Source organism: Lytechinus variegatus, chromosome 2 (genome assembly GCF_018143015.1).
Source record: "Lytechinus variegatus isolate NC3 chromosome 2, Lvar_3.0, whole genome shotgun sequence".
Lineage (NCBI taxonomy): Eukaryota > Metazoa > Echinodermata > Echinoidea > Temnopleuroida > Toxopneustidae > Lytechinus > Lytechinus variegatus.
This window is the reverse complement of record NC_054741.1, coordinates 74,481,410-74,502,057: the sequence shown is the minus strand read 5'-3', so window position 1 is coordinate 74,502,057 and position 20,648 is coordinate 74,481,410. Positions and strand designations below refer to the sequence as shown.

General features: G+C 34.5%; 1 protein-coding gene across 1 annotated transcript in view; it reads right to left on the bottom strand.

The window, feature by feature from the left end:
- LOC121409004 (SH2B adapter protein 2-like) overlaps nucleotides 1-20,648 on the bottom strand; it is a 35,041-nt gene continuing 14,393 nt past the window's right edge. Inside the window, exons 3-4 of the mRNA XM_041600772.1 lie at nucleotides 8,340-8,441; nucleotides 1-2,379 (exon numbers count right to left, since the gene is read on the bottom strand). Coding sequence (XP_041456706.1) covers nucleotides 2,101-2,379; nucleotides 8,340-8,441 — 381 coding nt within the window. The 3' untranslated portion in view covers nucleotides 1-2,100. The remainder of the gene's footprint in view (nucleotides 2,380-8,339; nucleotides 8,442-20,648) is intronic.

Below are 20,648 nucleotides of genomic sequence, written 5' to 3'. Positions count from 1 at the left end.
CAGCATAAAATTGCCGTGTTGAGCACGGCTCGCGTGTCGAACCCCCGAGCCGTGTCACTGTGTAAACATGGTAGAAGTGTTTCTACAGAGTGAATAATCTGATTAAGTCACATTCCGCGTCACGTAACCCGGCAATAACCATCTCCTAGAGGTGGTTTTGAGAAACCGTATTTTGTGTGATGCAGTTTATCAACAAGCCGCATCGCGTCTGTTTCTACAGGAAAAATTTCTGGAATTCTTGATACGCAGGTAATACCATTTAATGATTCTCTGTACAAACATGCCATATGTTATGTCATTTTGCTGACAAAAACTACCCCTTAACTTCACAATATTGCTGCATTCCTATTTTGTCAGACCAAAATATTACATTACATAATGATTATTTAGAATTACATGCAACAGTTGAAATCATAAGATTCCCTCAAAGTGCAAACCCATTAATAAAAAAATATCCTCAATTGATTCTATGAACTATTATAGTCCATTTCCTATTGCAAACACTCATTTTCTGATATGCTGGCCATTAGGTATGTCAACCTGAACTTTCAACCTACATGTATATAATACAACAATGTTTTCTCACATCTTCTGAAACTAGTTTTCTTTTGCCTAAGCTGTCATTCAACTGGAAAATACAATGAAATAATATATAGTGCATCCAAAACAAAAGTAACACTATGAATGTGATATATGCACCACTTAAAATATACAGTGTTTCATTTAAAAATTCAGATACTTTAGTGCTCTTCTTCTGTCTTGAATGGAATATCTTGCACAAAATCTATGGCTGAATATGAGGATAGTTTTATAGGTACTTGCACCTCATAACAAATTTCACTTTCAGCTTATTGTGTTATATCTTCATACATTGTCAACAGGGAAATTGAAACCAGATGACCCTGAAAACAATTACTAAAGCAATTTTTCAGTCTTTACTTCATTGTATGAACTATACACAATATGCTGTGAAGAATTTAATCTTTTCACTGATACAAACTAAAGCCCTGTTAATATTTGATGTACTATATCTCAAGGTGACCTTGTTTTGATGATGAAAATGTGGTGTTCAGTCACATTTTGTGTGTAAATGAGCATTGGTTCTCTATGCTTAGTGAAAAGAATGCAGATTGTCTACTTTCTTCCATCATAATTTCACTATTCAATTAATAAAAAAGTATGTTTTTCAATAAATGCTTTGATACATGTAGAATTGTAGGAAAATGAATGTGTGGCATACATGTCATTCTCTTCCTATTCCCCTGAAATTAAAAGCTGTACTTTCGTAAAGTTTACCATACCTCTCTTTTGACACATGAAAATTAAAAACTAAAGTACATTGCACCACTACTGCAGTTCTAAAGGAAGCATGTTGCCATGACGATGTTATACTTCAAGAGAAAGAGAAGAGTTTCACCCCATGGGAACAGAACGTGATGCAAACAATATCTCCAGAATAGAAAACAGTTTTGTGAAAGAGAAATTCTGTTCAGGCATCTCTGCTCATATTGAATATCTCCCAGGGTGAACCAACTGATCCCAGGCGAGGAGAAGAAGACTTGGCTGAAAAAGGGCAAGCCTGGTGGCAATGGCTTTCAAGATATTAGAATTAAGACATGTTTTCCAGGGTGTATTCATATCGATGCAGAACACATTTCATGCATTCCTGTGGCACTTAAGGTCTACTCAGAATAGAGGATCTATGAAACATATAACAGAACAGCATGAGCATTTGATCAAAGGAGATAAAAGCATGGTAAAGTAAGTGCTCTTTTGTATCGAGGTATTTTATTTTTTTTAGTAGCAAGAGGGCCGATTGGGAATTCCCATCATGACTGACATGGGCACTACTGATTGGCGACAGATTTGGTGAATCTCGAAGATTACAATTCTCACATTTGGAGATGAAAAACAGGTGTTTTAGAAATAAAACAGGACCATAGGCACGTGATGTTCAATAAATGGAAGGAAGCCCCCCTTCCTTTCTTGCCTCCGTATTCCCCTATCTCTCTCTATCTCTCCTAAATCTATCACCCTGCTCTTTCTCTAGATCCCTTTCTTGATAATCTCTTAAATGTATATGCTTTATACCTCAGAATCTTACCTTGGTGGAATCCTGTCCCCTGCGAGACTACTCCCAACACTCCCTTGGCTACCACCAGTGTTTACAGCATTTCCAATGTTGGCAATGTTGCCCACGTTGCCAACATTACCATTGGTGGTAGTAGGAACTGCACCACCATTAGACAAGCCATTGGTTCTCCCACTCAGCAGGTTAGCATTGATACTTGTCCTCATGCAGTTGTTAATGTTGGCATGCCATGATTGCATGTCCTGTTGACTCTGAGCTTGGATAACATACTCTAAGTTACCGACCGACTGGAGAAAACAAGAAAGAACAAGAAATAGATGGATAAAATCAATTGTGGTGAATAAATAAAGTATTTATCTTGAATTCAGATATACTCTTTGTAAATCTTTGTATAAAGTATTGTCTTTCAGATCTATTTTCAAATTCAAAGAGTTGATAATACAATGCTATACTGAGATAAGTGTAAGATATTAGTATGAGTCCATGTTTCATAAAGAATTTACAATTATATATATATTGCAATAAAAATTAGGTTTTCATGGCAGCTACCAAATACATGGTAAGACTTTATGAAACAAGGCTCTATAAATGTAGGAAATAACTTCAAGTGAGTCACATGGAAATAAAGGCAGATAGACAGAAGAGGAATAGAGACAAAGACGTGAGTATAGAGATTAAAATCATACAGGAGGAGGAGAGAGAGGAGAGAAAAAACAAGGGGAGAAAAGAGGGTAGAAAAAAGCTAAGATACATTAAAGTCACCCCATTTGTCACATGCTGTATTGCAATCTAAGGTAGATAGCAACACACTGAAATCAAGTAATCATTTCATGTTTCTTTAGATGTAATGGTGTTAAAAGTATTTCAGTAAATCTACATTTTCTTGTGGTCTCAAAGCACTTACAGTGGAGTTGAGGGCACTTACAGGCTTTACAGCATATAAAAAGCATTGACAAAAAAACTACAAGAAACAAGAACAATACCGGTAAATACTATTTTCAAAGATACAAGATCAATGAAGAGAGGAATTTGAGTGAAGAAGGGGTTAGAAATCAAATTGAAAGACTGAAGACTGGTAAATAATCTGGATGTAAGAAAAATTTTAAAAAGTAAGAGGTCCATAGAGACAGAAATAGACAGACATAAGAATAGAAAGATTGTTTCTTGCTGCAATTGCTATGCATGGCCATTATTACCAATGACAAGTCTAGGATTATACCCACAGGCAGACAATAAACAGAGAAATAGAAAGAGAGAGAGAAGGGAGAGATAGAGAGAGTGACAGAGAGACAGATGAAGCGAGAGAGATAGAAAAACATCACTTCAAAAGAGTTAGCAAAGGTTAGCCCCTAATTCATCAGTAAAACTAAACATTCTTCCGATTCTGTTTAACAAGAAACGTTTCATCTTACAACACTCTTCCAGGATTAGATGAGGTGTTCAAGCCACGATTTGCAGCTAGGTCTCATGGCTTTGAAAAACATTTACCCGGTAGTTGAAAACATGGTTACAACATTTGCATATTTTCTCATACATGTCCATCATAACTGAGAATTATCTCAAAATAAGAAGACCCTTTACACAATGCTCCACACTAACTGTTTTGCTTGGTGGCCCGATCGGTTCACCAAAATCATCAGTTTCATATTTTTGGTGGCTCGCAAAGCAAATTTGGTGGCCCTAAAACAATAGAAAACATTACAATTTATCAAAATATTGGTAGCCCGACCGGGCCACCAAGTGAAAGCTTTTATTTGGTGGCCCGACTCTCAATTTAGGTTGCCCCGGGCTACCGGGCCACTGCTAATGTCGAGCCCTGCTTTACACATAGGAATTGGTAATTTTTCAAATATGGAGTTGCAATATCCATCAATGGCATGGTAGATGTGAGCCCGAAAGTTCATAAGGTTAAAATGCCATAAGTATGTCGTATGAGAGCAAACATTTGGATAGAACAACAGTGGGGAAAGTAACAAGAGCATACTTCCTCAGAAATGACTTTACAATTTACATGTAGATTCCTGTTCTATTCCTAAACTTGTATGAACACAGCCTAAAACAAATCTCATTGCTGAGATGTTTTTGTTGTTACAACTCACTCCACAACGTTGAGTGCTCCTACTTCAGAGCCAATCTGGGTTTGCAAACTGTCAACGTGATGCAAGGCTATTATTGGATACATTGTTTGGTCATGCATTGCACTTCAAACACTGGAGGCTTATTATGAATTGTAAGCCTTTTTTCCCTTCTTTTTTTTAATTAAATGATCTAATCATTCTCATTCTTATCTTAATGATAGTGCACAGTTTACAGTGATTGCAAAATGGAACAAGTGGAATGCCTCTGGCCGTCTCACCTGCATCACGCGGTTCAATATAGCAGCAGTGCTGACTTTGAATACTACTCTAACTCGCACAAGATGTTCAGTGATACATGGTTACTCTTATGTCCACTTTTTATGAACTAGACCAATAAACTTACAGAGATTCACAAAAAAAACCCAACATGGCCAAAGTTCATTGACCTTACATGACCTTTGACCTTGATCATGTGACCTGAAACTCAAACAGGATATTCAGTGATACTTGATTACTCTTATGTACAAGTTTCATGAATCAGATCCATAAACTTTCAAAGTTATGATGGTAATTCAACAGATACACCCAATTCGGCCAAAGTTCATTGACCTTTGACCTTGGTCATGTGACCTGAAACGTGCACAGGATGTTCAGTGATACTTGATTACTCTAATGTCCAAGTTTAATGAACTAGACCAATAAACTATCAAAGTTATGATGGTAATTCAACAGATACCCCTGATTCGGCCAGAGTTCATTGACCCTAAATGACCTTTGACCTTAATCATGAGACCTGAAACTTGCACAAAATTTTCAGTGATGCTTGATGAGTATTATGTCCAAGTTTCATGAATCAGATCCATAAACTTTCAAAGTTATGATGGGAATTCAACAGATATCCCCAATTCGGCCAAAGTTCATTGACCCTAAATGACCTTTGACCTTGGTCATGTGACGTGAAACTCATGCAGGATGTTCAGTGATACTTGATTAACCTTATGTCCAAGTTTCATGAACTAGGTCCATATATTTTCTAAGTTATGATGACATTTCAAAAACTTAACCACAGGTTAAGATTTCGATGTTGATTCCTCCAACATGGTCTAAGTTCATTGACCCTAAATGACCTTTGACCTTGGTCATGTGACATGAAACTCTAATAGGATGTTCAGTAATACTTGATTAACCTTATGGCTAAGTTTCATGAACTAGGTCCATATACTTTCTAAGTTATGATGTCATTTCAAAAACTTAACCTCAGGTTAAGATTTGATGTTGACGCCGCCGCCGCCGTCGGAAAAGCGGCGCCTATAGTCTCACTTTGCTTCGCAGGTGAGACAAAAACTATTTTGTTTTATTTAAACCTATGCAACCCTGTAACTTCCAATGAAATATGGTAATTTTTATGCTATTTCTTCAGTTGATAAAAATCAGTAAGAGATGAGAAACCCGAAAGACTGAAAATCCCACACTAATACATTTTTTATCATAGTAGTATTTCACAAGTTCCCATCTACATGTCTACCGGTACACAATATTGACATGTTGGTAATCAATTATTGCACCATCAAGGACCCATATCACAAAACTTAGTACTTGGTTGCATAGTGGATTAATACGATTGATTACCCATATACTGATCATTAAAATGAGTATTAAAATCAATCATTAAGCTTTGTGTTGCAGGGTTTAGAATACCAGTGTCTTTCATCTCTGTCATGGCTGTTGAACTATCCACTAGTTCACTGGCTTCTGAAGAAAATAATCACTGCAAATGAATGGACAGTCAGAGTCATATAATCCTCATGGGATATCAATTTTAGGCATGTTCAGACGACAAGGATTTAATGTTTACCCTCACTGATTGATTCCTGAATTTTCTTTCTCGTCTGGATGAAACCAAGAAAGGTGATGCATAATAGCAATTCCAACTGCATATTCATTAATTTGATGTATGATGAAGGAGTAATGTAAATGTTTCAAACTCCCAGTCATAAGCTCAGACATAACCTTGAAAACATGAATACTTGAGACCATTTACCCATTACCTCTACACCCCTTATTCTATTTATAAGAATTAATACACAAAAAGTATATTTCACCACATTCATAGGCTATAAGCTTTACATACATATATATAATTCATATTCTTTTAAACTTTAAATAGAGTCTCCAGTTTTCTGAGCTATCATAAACAGGGAAAAATCATTGCAATCAATTAATTCCACAGGGGAATACGATTTCAGCCCCCCCCCCCCCCCCGAAAAAATAAATAAATAAATTAAATTGAATTAAAAAATAAAAATAAAAAATTCATAGTTTTTTCAATTTATGAAAATATATGTCCAGCAAAATGGATAAAAATGAAAGCAAAACCCAATACAACAAGACCATGCATAAGTGAAAATTCTGCCTTTAAAACCTCTTCACAGTGTTCAGCATATATTCTGTTTGCCAAGCTTTATATGCAACGAAACTTGTGTTTTGAAAGATTTTCACTACACTGTATGCAATTGCTTCATCACCTGTCACCACTAAAAATGGAATGTGATGCTGAAAACACCATAGAACACAATGCTAAAATTTTAGAAAAAGAAAAACTAGGGTCTTTAGCTCTACCACAGTTTTAGACAGTCTCCAATTATTGAAATATTGTTGACGATAACTAAAATAGCTAGAACATTACACTACCTTGGTATTGTTTTAATTGTCACTCTTTTTTTTGGGGGGAGGCATTCCATACGGTTTCATGTTGTGATTTGCATGGTCCGACGAGCCTCCGGACGTCATGATATTAATTAGCATCGGATAGCAGTGGAAAGGGCTTGCTTGAATTACTGTGCGGCTCTGCATTAATAACTGCGGTAGTTATATTTCCAAGAAGTTCTGTTGTGGGTTATTGCATTATTTACATGGCATTGGAAACACTACCTGTGTTACTAATTCATGGACAATATCAATCCATCTCTCTCTTGACTATGTATTTCTTTCTACTATTTCCCTTGTTTTTTTTCTAACAATATAATCAAAGCCCTTCCTTTATATATTGTTTTCCCTGATAGAATGATGTTGGCATAACTCTTTTTCTTACACTTTCTCCTGTTCCCCATTTCCATCTATCTTTCATTACCACACAAGTGTATGACACATTGTTCACATATCTTGAATGGTCATCATACTACATCCCATCGTCCAATTACTGGACTGATGAGAGAGAGAGAGACCAACGTGTCTTGAACACTGTGTCATGGAAATGGCCCGAGGCTTCAGCAATAAATTGATTGTTTTTCCTTTTTTAATATTATTGGTAATAGCATGCAGGAACAAGTTTCACTATTTTTGAATGGTTAAACCCACATATAGAATCGTTGATGGTGAATATTGCTTGAAAACTCTGCACATTGAAGATGACAACCTCAAAAAAAAAACCCAGAATATTGGGGAACCTTGAAATGTGTGCAATTATCAATGTCATCATAATCAACATGATTTAACACCATAATCATCAACAACAACAGCAACAGGGTAATATTGGGGAACCTTAAACTGAAGAAGTGTGTGCGATATTTCACTGTCTTGAGCATTATTGATGTAATCATCATCAACAGCAACAACAACATCATCCACATTTCTACCACCATGAACATCTCCATCTTCATTGTTTTCTCCATCATAAAAGAAAAAATACAGGCCTATATCATTTTGAATTCTATAAAATATGCACATTTACAAAATGGAATGAAGGAATTAGATTTTGGCAATATCTATACCTGATGTGAACTTAGTTTTAAAGATTCAGTACAAGCCATTAAGTGGTTCAAAATATTTTATTCTTCTTTTTCTTCAATCACACTGTATCAAAATGATTATTTATTCAATCAGTCAAGTGTATTATATGCTTTAAACAATTTACATACATACATGTACCTTTAATTGAAATGAAAAGGTGTATATAACATAATTATAGTTGAGTATTTTTGTTATCGTACATGTATCAAAAATTCATATGAAAAGCAAACTTAGCTTTGAAATACATTGTTTCTACAAATATATATGTATAGAGCAGAGAATTAGGTGAGAGTCTTTCCTTGAAAAATGCTGCAGGAAAAAAATTGAATCTCGAATGTCAAAATGAAAGCCGTAAAATCACAAAACATAAAAATTCTCACCTTCAAAACTATCGTGTTTTCTCTTTCGGGAAGTTCCAATGCTGTCGTCTCCCTCACCTCCTCAATTAAGAAACAGAAGATACCAGTCTTGGGTTTGGATGACTGTAAAATAATACAACATAAAAAATAAGTGGGTAAGCACCTTATTTCCAAGTGACAATATCAGTATACATATGAACAAGAAATATAAAAACATAATTCAGTAAGAGGCCATATTGTATTCATATTCTATTTCAAAATAAAATGAAATCTATATCATATTAAAATCTATGAATCTAATATCAGGTTCAAATTGCTGTCTTCCTTTACATAAATACCAAGAAAAATGAAGATGGTCATAGTAAGATAGATACTCATTAGGCATACCGGTACATATTTTTCTATTTTTTTCTATTCAATTTTTTTATTTGAATACGTTTGTAATACTAAGCTTTTTTATATTGCTATTGTCAATTACTGTTTATTTTTTGCAATTCGGCTTTTGCCACAAAGAAATGATTTTCCTCCTCACTCTCTACATGAATCAAAATCAACTGGTTGATTATTTATGCAAAGGTACACCTATCTATGCAACAACCCTTAAATCCCCCTCTTAATCTAATTGGGTCGAGTCACTATAGTTTCTTATGCAAGATATGCACCTGTACGATCTAACAACACAAACATGCTAATTCAAAATAACGTATAGGTCTACATGTAGTATGCTCAATTAAGGAGATGAATAACCTATACACTCATCGTAGGATCAGACAGTTGATTGGTTGCCAAAGAGGTGATACCTTATAGCCAAGTCATAGGATTATTCATAACAATTTTAAATCATGGTTACCATATCAACTTCATATTTAGAAGAGATTTTTTGCATGCTACATAGGACATTTCTTCATATTTGTATGCTCTTATCATTTCACTACAGGATATGAATAGACAAGCTGTGTCTCCCATACGACTATCGCATAACTGCTATTGTGGCTGAATAGCAAGACAAAAACATACAGTGTATAATCTCTACAAATCCAGTCTTATTCAGTTGGTGCGTCGGTGCATCTGAAATCTGGGTTAGAGTCACTAGTTTTCCAGAAAACAGCAAATTGTACAGAATTCAGGAAGAATAACAGCATTTGCAGGATTTCATGGAAACACACCTTTTAGGCAAAAAAACTTGAAATACAGAATATCATGAAAATCAAAGCAAAATTCCAATTAAACAAAACCATGCATAATTAAGAAAGATGGACATGAAACCTGATTGCAGTGTTTGTCAAGCTTTATCTGCTTGGGTATGTTTGTTTTGTTTTTTTACTATTCATAGTTGCTTCAGAAGATACATTAGTCAATTTAAAAATATGAAATGTGATGTTTAGACTATAAAGAATTAACACAGAATTGGAATTTCAGAGAATGGAAAACTTGAGGCCTCCATGGATTCATGAAGCGACAAGTGTCCCAGAGCTACAGGATGGAGGAGACAGGATTTATGGTCTCTCATTACAAAATAACCTTTGTAAACTCTCCACAGAATGACCTTTCCTTTTAATTTGAATAACCGCATATCTTGAAGCGTTGATTCAGACCAGAAAAGGCAAAACACATCTTCTACACGTAAGTTCAGATTTTGCCCAAGTCAGACTTGGACTACAAATTGTCCAAATACAAATTAGGTAGAGCCACCTGTAAAATATTTTGTTAGCCTCGTGTCAGTTTCACCTATGGCATAAAGGAAACACCTACTTGCCATAGGCAATTAATCAGCGCACATGGAAAGTAGCCATAAAATAATTGACCGAATGTGCCAGTCATACTCATAAGCAGAATAGAGCGTGAGCTGTCTTGGGCTGGTCGAGGTTATGGATATGCATCACAACAAACAGGTGTGTCTCATAAAAAATATGTTTTTTTTTTTTTATTTCCAGGGGCAAATTTTCACAATCTGCAATATTAGTTATCCTTCAACAATGCAGTGAATAGGGATTTTTTTTCCAGGACTCTTTTTAAAAAATATTACCAAGGGCTCTTGTGAGCACTTCAGGGCAAATATCAACCCGAGCTGGCGAGCCCCCCCCCCCCCCCGTGTAATTTTTTCCCTGCTCATAAACAACAGTATGTGGGGGCATCATGGTCTGGTGGTGAAGAGTCTTGTCTTTCATGAAGGACGTGGGTTCGATTCCCAGCCATGACATGTTTTCTTTCAGCAAAAAATTTACCCACATTGTGCTGCACTCGACCCGGGTGAGGTAAATTGGTACCGGCAGGAAGTAATTCCTCAAAAAGCAGTGTGCCCCAGAATAGGTAGACTAGCTTAGCCGGGGGTAATATATGAGCACTTTGAGCATCTAGCAAGGTGGATACATGTGCTATACAAATCCTGTATTATCATTATTATCATTTACACAACCATACACTTATTAGCAAAACTTTACAAATTAATGTATATCTGTTCATCAAAGACAGGTATGTATCAGTTCATCATTCGGCAAGTAAAAGGGCAATGTGGCTGGTCGATATTATCGAAAAATAATGTTTTTTATATTTTCTTTACATTTTGTATTTGTCAAATGACATGTACTTGCCAAATGACGAGTTTGTCTGGGTCAAAATATTGATTGATTTTTGTTGAAGGAATAAAAATCAAAGACCTGTTGAAAATTCCTTACAAATTCATCAAACAGCCATGGATTTTGATTAAAGAGTTTTGACTGAAAAGTTGAAAAGTTGAAAACAGACCTCTCGTTAGGTGGGATTATGGCTTCCCATATATATGTATACGAATCTCTACTTAAAGTAGTTGAGGAAATACCATTTATTAAATTCGGTGACAGAATAACATTAATTCTGTTTGATATTTATTGTGTTCTGCAGGCATATTATTTCATCTAGGGAAGTTGTGAATCTACGTAGGAGGAAGGAGGTTTGTTTCTGTTTTGTAATGCATAGCCAGCTAAAGCATGATATAAACTATGCCATTTGGTAGACCTAATCCTGCATATTGTGATAAAGGCTTCTAATCCAATCATACAATTGTCTCTGAAATACACAGTAGAGAGTTTTTTTCGAGTTTCATCATATGTAAGACGTTCATAATTTCAGTTTCAAATAAAATCTATTTTGGTAAAAATTTAGACATATATCAGTTCCTTGTTGCTCAACAGAATATTTTTTGTCAAGCATTGCCTGCATATACATGTACCTTTCTATTCAGTGTATAAATGCATCATACAATAATATGATGTTAAAAAGTCCATTTAAAAAATGTAAACGTTCTTATGCATAATTCCTACACAATTATTTCTGCCAAATATATAATTTTCTTCCTAGTTTTGAAAACAGAATCCACTTGAACTTGCAGATTCTCTTTACTACTCTTCTCCATCGAGCACAACTCTGATGATTACTAGCATTACCACGATAATAATCCATCAAAGGAGGATGAATCTTTCTGAGAAATCAGAGCGAATGAGAGGAATCCTTCACAATCCACATGCATGATCATGCTATTAAAAAAGAGTATCTCACTCAAGGGAGAAAAATCCCTTCGTAATTCAGTCCTATTTATTTCCACGTTGCCCAACGAACTAGTTTTTGCTATGCATGTCTGTTCCTAGAAAAATAGCAGGTTTTTGGTGTGGGTAGAATTTAAATTGCCAACTGCGATATGGGTAGAATTTTGTATTGACGTAGTGTTTTAATTATCCTAGTTAATTCAAAAGCAATGAACTGCCAGTATCTTGTTCCATCCCCCCCCCCCCCACAGTCAAACTGTATCAAGTTCAGATAAGTTGAAATTGCTATTCCATTCAAAGCACATCCCTAGTAAATTTAAGTCTGTTCTAAACTTGACACTATAGAAAAATAAACAAAAAATAAAACAATAAGTGACAAAATTGCATACCTACAGCAGTTGTTTTCATAAAATGCTTATCACAAGGGAAATGTCTCTTTGCCTGGATGCAAACATTGTTCATGATCTTGCTGTGGTATTGTAGACCACAGTGGCAGGGGTCAATTTTCCTTAGGTCATAGGTCAAAAGTTACTATCCTTGCCCCCATTCCAGAAATACACTGAAATTCTCTAGAAGTCAGTAGTGGCAGATACACATGTATCAGATGATCGCATATAGGACCATGATATCATGCACATGTCTTTATATTAAAGGCAAACAATATCACACAATGTTTCAGATAATCATTTTGCTACTTCATAGATTTCTATGTAAAAAGGTCAATTGGATGATGATGATTCTCCCAGGACCTGTCACCACTATGAAGAAATAAGTTCATCTGAATGTTGTTTACAACATTTTTATAATCATACATTTACTTGACTCACTCAAAAAATATCAATGTTTTCATTTTTTTTCACAGGCTTAGCACCGTTCAAAACCGAAATTTCTCTATTAAATTTTGTATTTGAAATCTCCAGTGGAAACAAACATATCCATCATAAATGATATGATCCATTATTAGTGAGCTTTATAGTTTTTATAATTTATTGTACTAAATCAGGGTATTTAAGGAAAGTTTACTTGTTTTAAACTAAAGATTCTTGAAATTTAATTTCAAATGGAATATTAAATCATCAAGATGCAACGTTTAAAGGTGTTCTAGAGATATATTTCAAAAATAAGAAAAAAAAACCTTATTAAATTTCAATTACTGTGATATTATTTGAACAATCAATGAAATATGATTTGACTGTTTTATATTGTCTATTCAATCTAAATCTATATTGGGTAGAGCTACAGGACATCTTCATAACCGATGCTGAGGAAAATCTTTAAAGTAGAAAAACATTTCTTCTGCCTTTCTGAGAAATTTCATTGTGCAAGAGATAAACAGCAAAAAATACAAATGAATTATAATTTCCAACATAAGGAAAGTGTTTTCTTCATTTCATTTGTTTCTTCTTTTTTTTCCAGCAGATGAAGAAATTGCCTGATGCTTCCATTTTCAATAACCTGGGAAATTGAATAAATATTGATGTACCCTACATCACACAGCTACGGGGATAGAAGTTTGTATCACATAGACTTTTTTATTATTTGGTTCTGAACACTGGAAATAGATTGAAAGTATATGCTCTCCTTACTATGATAATATAGTTGCTTACCCTTTCTATTCTTTTCTTTTCCTTTCTTTTCCTTTTTCCTCTTTTTTTGGAGGGGGTGGGGGTTGGGATCTTCAATTTTACTTTACTACAAACTCAAATTTAATCTTCATCCCAATGTACATGTATGAATATGTCCACAACCATTTCTTTGATGATACAGTAAAATAATAAAAAGTTGTCTATTTTCTACTCGACTGAATTGCTATATCTGACAAAAAAAAACTAACGTTCATTGAGCAATAGGATGCAAAATTAAAGAATCACATTGATCAGATAAATAAATGAAAGTAGTTGCCATAAACACTGATTTCATGAGTATCATCGAGGATCTAGATCTGGAACAGTTACATAAACTGAACTTTGTAAAATCTTGAAATCTACGGTTAAAAATGTTCACACTGGAGATCACCAACACAGATAAGCGCACGTGGGACAGTGTATTATCATTGCTTTGAATGTCGGCCCGACACTTGACCCGAATCCTGTACTTATTTGCTAATTTCTCAGCAATTGCACAATTTCTTCCAGAATCATTTGGCACATGTTTTTTTATTTATACAAACAGACACTTTGGTGGTCATTTCATTGGATTTTGTACAAACCCATTTTGAGATCATTACCACAACTCGCACAGCATTCCACATTTTATAGAGGAGATGCATATGTCTCTCACATAAACACAATTATTGGGATTCATTATCTTTGAAATTAGAAAATAGTATTTGTTAATCAATTAGTTCAGGTTAGTAATGTGTATCATGCAAGAGCATATAATGTCACTAGAGAATTTGGTCATACATCTGGCCACAAGCAGCATATCAGATAACACGAACTACATGTACTTTCATGGTGTCCATGGGAAAAGGTTCAGAGGGGAAACATCAGACAAGATAAATGACAACCTCAATTCCAAAAGGTAGTACATCCTTATGGGATTCTTTTAATAATAAAAAAATGTTCACCATATTTTGTACAAGAAAAGATATGTCAGGAAGTATGTTTTCTCATGGCTAAGGTAAAAATGATAGATTTATTGAAGCTGAAATGGTCTTTTGTTAAAATCTGGATCCTGTTACAAATTGCATCTAATATTGACTCATTGTTATGATATCTTGCTATTAATCAAATATGATAACTATGATGAAAATCTAGATTTTTTTTGCCATGGTAAAACTACCAAAACTGCAATTATACCATGTAATGAGGTCCTGATGATATCAATAGCTTGGATATGATAGAGTTGATGTACGACCTTTCGGGACTGAGTTCTTCAAAATGCATTATCTGAGAAATAATAGCCTGCATCTTGATATCTCACTCAGGAAGGTGAGCATGTCAACATTGGTAGAGTACATAACCAACATAACAGTCTAGGTTCTACTAATCAGGTCATACCACAACACATCTCAGTATGACAGTTTCTTTGAAGGAATGCCATTGACAAACAGTCAGTGTTCTGATGTAAAGCATGACACATACATTTTAAAGGACAAGTTCACCCCAACAAAATGTTGATTTGAATATAAAGAGAAAATCCAACAAGCATAACACTGAAAATTTCATCAAAATCAGATGTAAAATAAGAAAGTTATGACACTTTAAAGTTTCGCTTAATTTCACAAAACAGTTATATGCACATCCTGGCTGGTATGCAAATGAGGAGACTATGACATCATCCACTCACTATTTCTTTTGTATTTTATTATATGTAATATTAAATATTCTAATTTTCTCCTCATTGTCAAGTGAAACAATGATTATTTCCTCCCTGAACATGTCTAATTAGCAATGTTTAATACTATATGGTTCAGTCAGGTTGGTCCTTATTGTCAAATCTATAAAAAGTGAAATATTGTAGAATTCAAACAATAAAAAACAAAAGAAATACACCCGTGAGTGATGGACATCATCAACTGACTCACCTACTTGTGCATATCACTGTTTTCTGAAAACTAAGGGAAACTTTAAAATGTCATAACTTTCTTATTTTACATCCGATTTTGATGAAATTTTCAGCACTATGAATGCCTACAGTAAATATATCATCCCGAGCATGATTTTCTCATTTGGAGCAGCAGCAAATGTATCTTTTTAAAAAGGTTGACCGACAGAACAGGCTTTCCAATTTGAGGCTTATGAGGGCAAAATAATTTATTGTAGACTATATGGCTAAATTACCATCTAAAAACATTTAACACAAAGGGATCACTGTAAAATAAGATTTTGAAAATAAAACTACATGTATATCAAATGGGAGATTATTTTCTAGATAAGTTAATTATAGAGCGTGGTTCTCAAAATGCAATTGTGCAGCATTACTCTTGTTACATTAAACAATACTAATGTCAATTTATACAGTAAAACACAGTTACTAGATATTGGTAACTTTCAGCATGCCTACTTAAATGTATCCACATACAGGTAATAATGTTGATATACAAACTTGAATACAAGTGGCATTTTGGTCATAAGAGAAAAGCTCTCAACTAAGTACTGCAATGTACAGTCCTATGTAAAATATGCTATACAAAAGCCTTTATGTATAGCAGTCTTTCAAAAATGTGGAGCAAATTGCAATACGATACCAGGAAATTTTTTCAATCAAGTATCCAAATCAGGGAAAAATAATCAAAATATGAATTTGTACTGTAAACAACACAAACATTTCCTGAGGAAGTTGGTAATCATTAATTCCAATTCTTCTCACAAATTATATCACCAACAAAATATACCATACTATTTTTGGAAATCATAACACAGAATCAGGAAATATGTCACTAACAAGTAAAATCTTATAGTTATCAGGAGAAACTCCAAGAACAAGCAAATGTACATCCGGTGAGACAGGGAAAGGCTGAAAAAAAATTTTTCTTTAATCAATTTAATGAAATTAATAATGCAGAGTGAGATGTGTATGTGAAAGAGAACTAAATGTACTAGCAGATTCAAACAAGACCAAATTGTAATGAATTTATTACCATAACATACAGTGATTTCATTTGGGTTTGACTTTAAAGGCTGGATAGGATAAGGAAACTTACACAAATATCTCATTTTCCCATTACAAAAATGTAGCAACTTCAAAATTGATGAAGATCCATAGTTATTGGTATACATGTAGCTCTGTTGATATATTTGGGGTGTAGTATCTTGGATGACATGAGGCTTTCACAAACAAAAAATATACAGGAACTGCCAGACCTCACCCCTTGGACTACATAGGATAACCATGACTTGTGCGATGCCGATTTATCAAATTCTTATTCTATTTCATCTCAATACTCCTTTCTAAATTTGCTGCTCATTCAAGAGTCCAATGGGAAAATTTAAGATCTGTACTTGTGTTTTTGGAAGCCCTTCGATTTGGTATAGTATTGTCCTAAATGAAGTACCATAGGATTAGACATCAAATTTAGTCACCCATTCTAATATTCATTCATCTTTTAGTTTTATGCCCGAAGTACAAATGTCCATTCAACCTCTAAACGAATACATGCACAGAATCTATTACGAACATTGGCAGTGGTCTGATTAAAGACTAAAATCTTGAATTTCCCAATCGCCATTAAATCACTGCAATGTATACTCTGCCCAATAATTATCATGGGACAAGGAAAATGAAAGTGATACTGCAGTTTCCCAGCTAAAGTGCGATTACAAAAACAATTAAAGGAATATATACACTCTCGCATGTTTGCACAATGAGATGAAACCAAATCATAGATTTACTGTAGTATATACATGTAAAGCAAAACACACTGAAACTGTTGTACATGTATACTATAGAGGACCTACCAAGTCATAAACTTGCTTCTAGGCTTACTTGGGTCTACATATTCTTCTCAATCTTTGATGGGCATGTTGTAATATAAACTTTGATAATCAAATTAGGAAGTAAAGTAATCAGAAATATATTTCTGATGAATATATTTTGGAATTTGAGAAATATAATTCTGATGAATATATTTTGGAATTTGAGAAATATAATTTGGTACAGGCGTCCATCACATGTTTCTTTTTCTTATTTTTTTTAAGGAGAATGAAATCTTTGGAACAAGTTGTCTTGTATGGAAAGAGAAAAATCAAAGAACAAGATCTGAGAAAGTTAAAAATCCAACAAATGATAAAGTTATTAGCATTTGAATATTGCGATCATTAATGCTTTGGAGATCCTCCCACTGGCAATGCGACAAAGGCGTGTGATGTCACATGTGACCAACTTTCCCTTGGATTGACTATATAAAATACCCCCAAATGTCTCTTTATGCTCATTCTTATCCTTACAAACTCTTTATCCATTTAATGCATTCTTTGAAAATCTTTATTACATGCCCTCCTACCCAAAGAATGCACGTTATTACTGATATATGTGATAAAAGAAAGAGTTGAAGTGAAATATAAACAAAAGTAATGGGGAAATTTGTTCACATATGACAACACATATCTTTGTCACATTGCCAACAAAAGGATCTATACATTACAATAATGATCTGAAGGTCAAATGATCATAACTTTATTATTTATTCAATTTTTCTGAAACGTTTGTTGATCTGTTTCTTTGATATTTCTGTTTTCACATAAGCTATCTTGTTCCAAAGGTTTCATTTTCCTTTAATGATTTTTTTTTACTAAGGTCTGCATGTAGACAAAATGCAGTCTGTTTCATTATGACTAGGCAACAACTTCTCATTTTCATGAAGACTTCAAGTGCCAATGTCACTGATTTAAGAAATAAGAATAAAAATACAACGCCACAGATAATTCATTTCAAGTTAAGACAAGTCATTTGAATATAATTCTGTAATACATGTACCCTTCATCAAATGAAGGGTACATAAAGTAATTCTAAGCTCTCCTCTCAAGGAACATTGTGGATGTCCAGTGTATTATCATGGAGCTATGGTATTATGTTGTCATGAAGAGTTCAATGTCTTCTTCAGACTGCTCCAGATCGGCAGTTCTATTGATCAGTAGTAACTTCAGACACAAACAGAGATTGTGATTTCTTTTTAAAGTTTGAGTTCAAATGATGTTCAAACTCTGAATTTGCACACTTTATCACTCAGCATCAAGATATAGAATTTATAAGAAAACTGCAGCTTCACCATAAAGCACTATCCCCTCATTTGTCAAAATATAAAGAAACTGCTCTGAATTTGCAGTAAACTAGAACTTTGGATGGAAATTGAGTAATGTTGTTTAATACGCCTGTACCATGAACACAGGTACAGCAAGTCTGAAGTCTGTGGATTTTGTTTAAAACCCCACTTGTTGATTCAAATATCAATTTGGGTCTGTACCAGCAGACTACCTCTAAAATTTAGATACTTGATTGTATTAATGTAATCATTTTATGTTTCTGAAAACTGGATATTTTCCAATCAACTCTAATGCATACTGAGGAACTCATCTTATGATTTATCTCTGAAGTATTCATCTTCATGTACATTGCATCCCCTACATCCAGAAGCACCATGTGATCATATTTTTAAATCTATTAAAGTTGGCAATACCTGTCAGATTGTAAATAAGGTCAGGCAAAGGGAAAGGTCAAGTCTTTATACCAAATCTTGGAATAGGGAATTGGGTATGGCCACCAAATACCACCACAAACACCACTGGCATGTTTGTGGTTATTATTTCAAGCTATTAGTTCTAACTCAAATTGAAGCCTTTCGATTTCTTACCAAGTTTTTCCCATGTACATCTCTAATAATCTTATTATGGTGGATATAATAATTATTTAGCAGTGAGAAGACATGAAATCATTTCAAAGTAATAATTATCCCAGTTTAAGTCCATGGCTAAATGTTCAAAATGCCTTTTTTTTTAATTCATGATACCCAATACATGAACATGACTTAATCAGGACTTCATTTTGACCTACATCTTTTTATACATGTACCTACAGGTAGGTAGATTTCATATTTGAAAACCAAAAGAGAAGGAGGAATTCAAGTGGTACCGACTGGAAATTCATCTTTGGTATGTCAGGGAGAATATGGGAGGGACATTTCCAGGAATTCATGCACTCATCCTTTGCTGTTTCTCTAATCATACTTATCTTTCGTTTCTCATCTCACTTCAGTTGTCAGGTGTGTTCAGGCTCAACATTTTCTGGAACATCGATTCAAATCTCGCTCAATAGGTGCAATTGATATTGATGTTTCTCTGAAAATATGTACATAATGGCGTTTCACTGGACAAGCTATGTCTAATTCAACCCACGAAAAATGCGCAAAATGGGGTCTCTCAATTAATTGTCAACGCTCTTTAATTTGAGCATAAAAAAACAGCACCCCCAAGAACTTCAATTTTTTATCATCATCACGCGTGTTTTCTCACATTCCTTGTACCTCATTTCTACTTTCTTCATCATCATCCTTCTCATCCTCTTCCTTTTCTTTCCCTCTTCTTCCTTTGCTCCTTCCACCTTTAAGGTACATCAGTTCAGAAAAGAGAGAGAAAAAAAATTTAATGGTATATAAATCCATAATACTTTGTCTTGAAGCGGTAAAACAATGTTTTTAAGGATTTTTTTCAGGCAAATATTTTCCAACTATTTCAAAATTTACTTTCCTACTGGGCAAGTGCTTCAAAATAGTTATGTAGCGTGACCTTGCATCTACATTTGCCCCTCCTCCTCTCCTTCCCCCTCATCCTCCTTCCTAAACTCCTCTTCCTTCTCCACCTCATTTCCCTTGCTCTACCCTTCCTATTATTCATATTCCTCCCAATCTCCTTCATCTTTTCCTTCTATTCAATCTCTTCCTTGTAATTCCCTTCCTATGTCTCTTCTTTGCACCCCTCTCCATCTCTCTTCTCATCTTCTCTGTGACCTCTGATGAACCATGTGTTAAAATTATTCACACTGAACTGTTGAAAGTTTGAGAAGTGATTAATGTTTTGTCAGTTTGGACGTGATAGACGACTCCAATTCCATGAAAGTACACATTATGAATTAAAGAAAGAGGAATGATGAAGCACCCTCTGTGAATGATATCTGAGAAGGGACGGATGCATTAGCAGTTAGGCAACGGGTTTTCCATTGGAGCTATTTTACTAATGGCAGCATAAATCTCCCAGTTTATGGCTTCCATGTACAAGTACCTGTGAGGCTGTAGACATTTCGATCTGTCTCCCTACCTCAAGAGCCTAATACAGCCACAGGGTTTCTTCAGGGAAATCATTTCGCAGAAGAT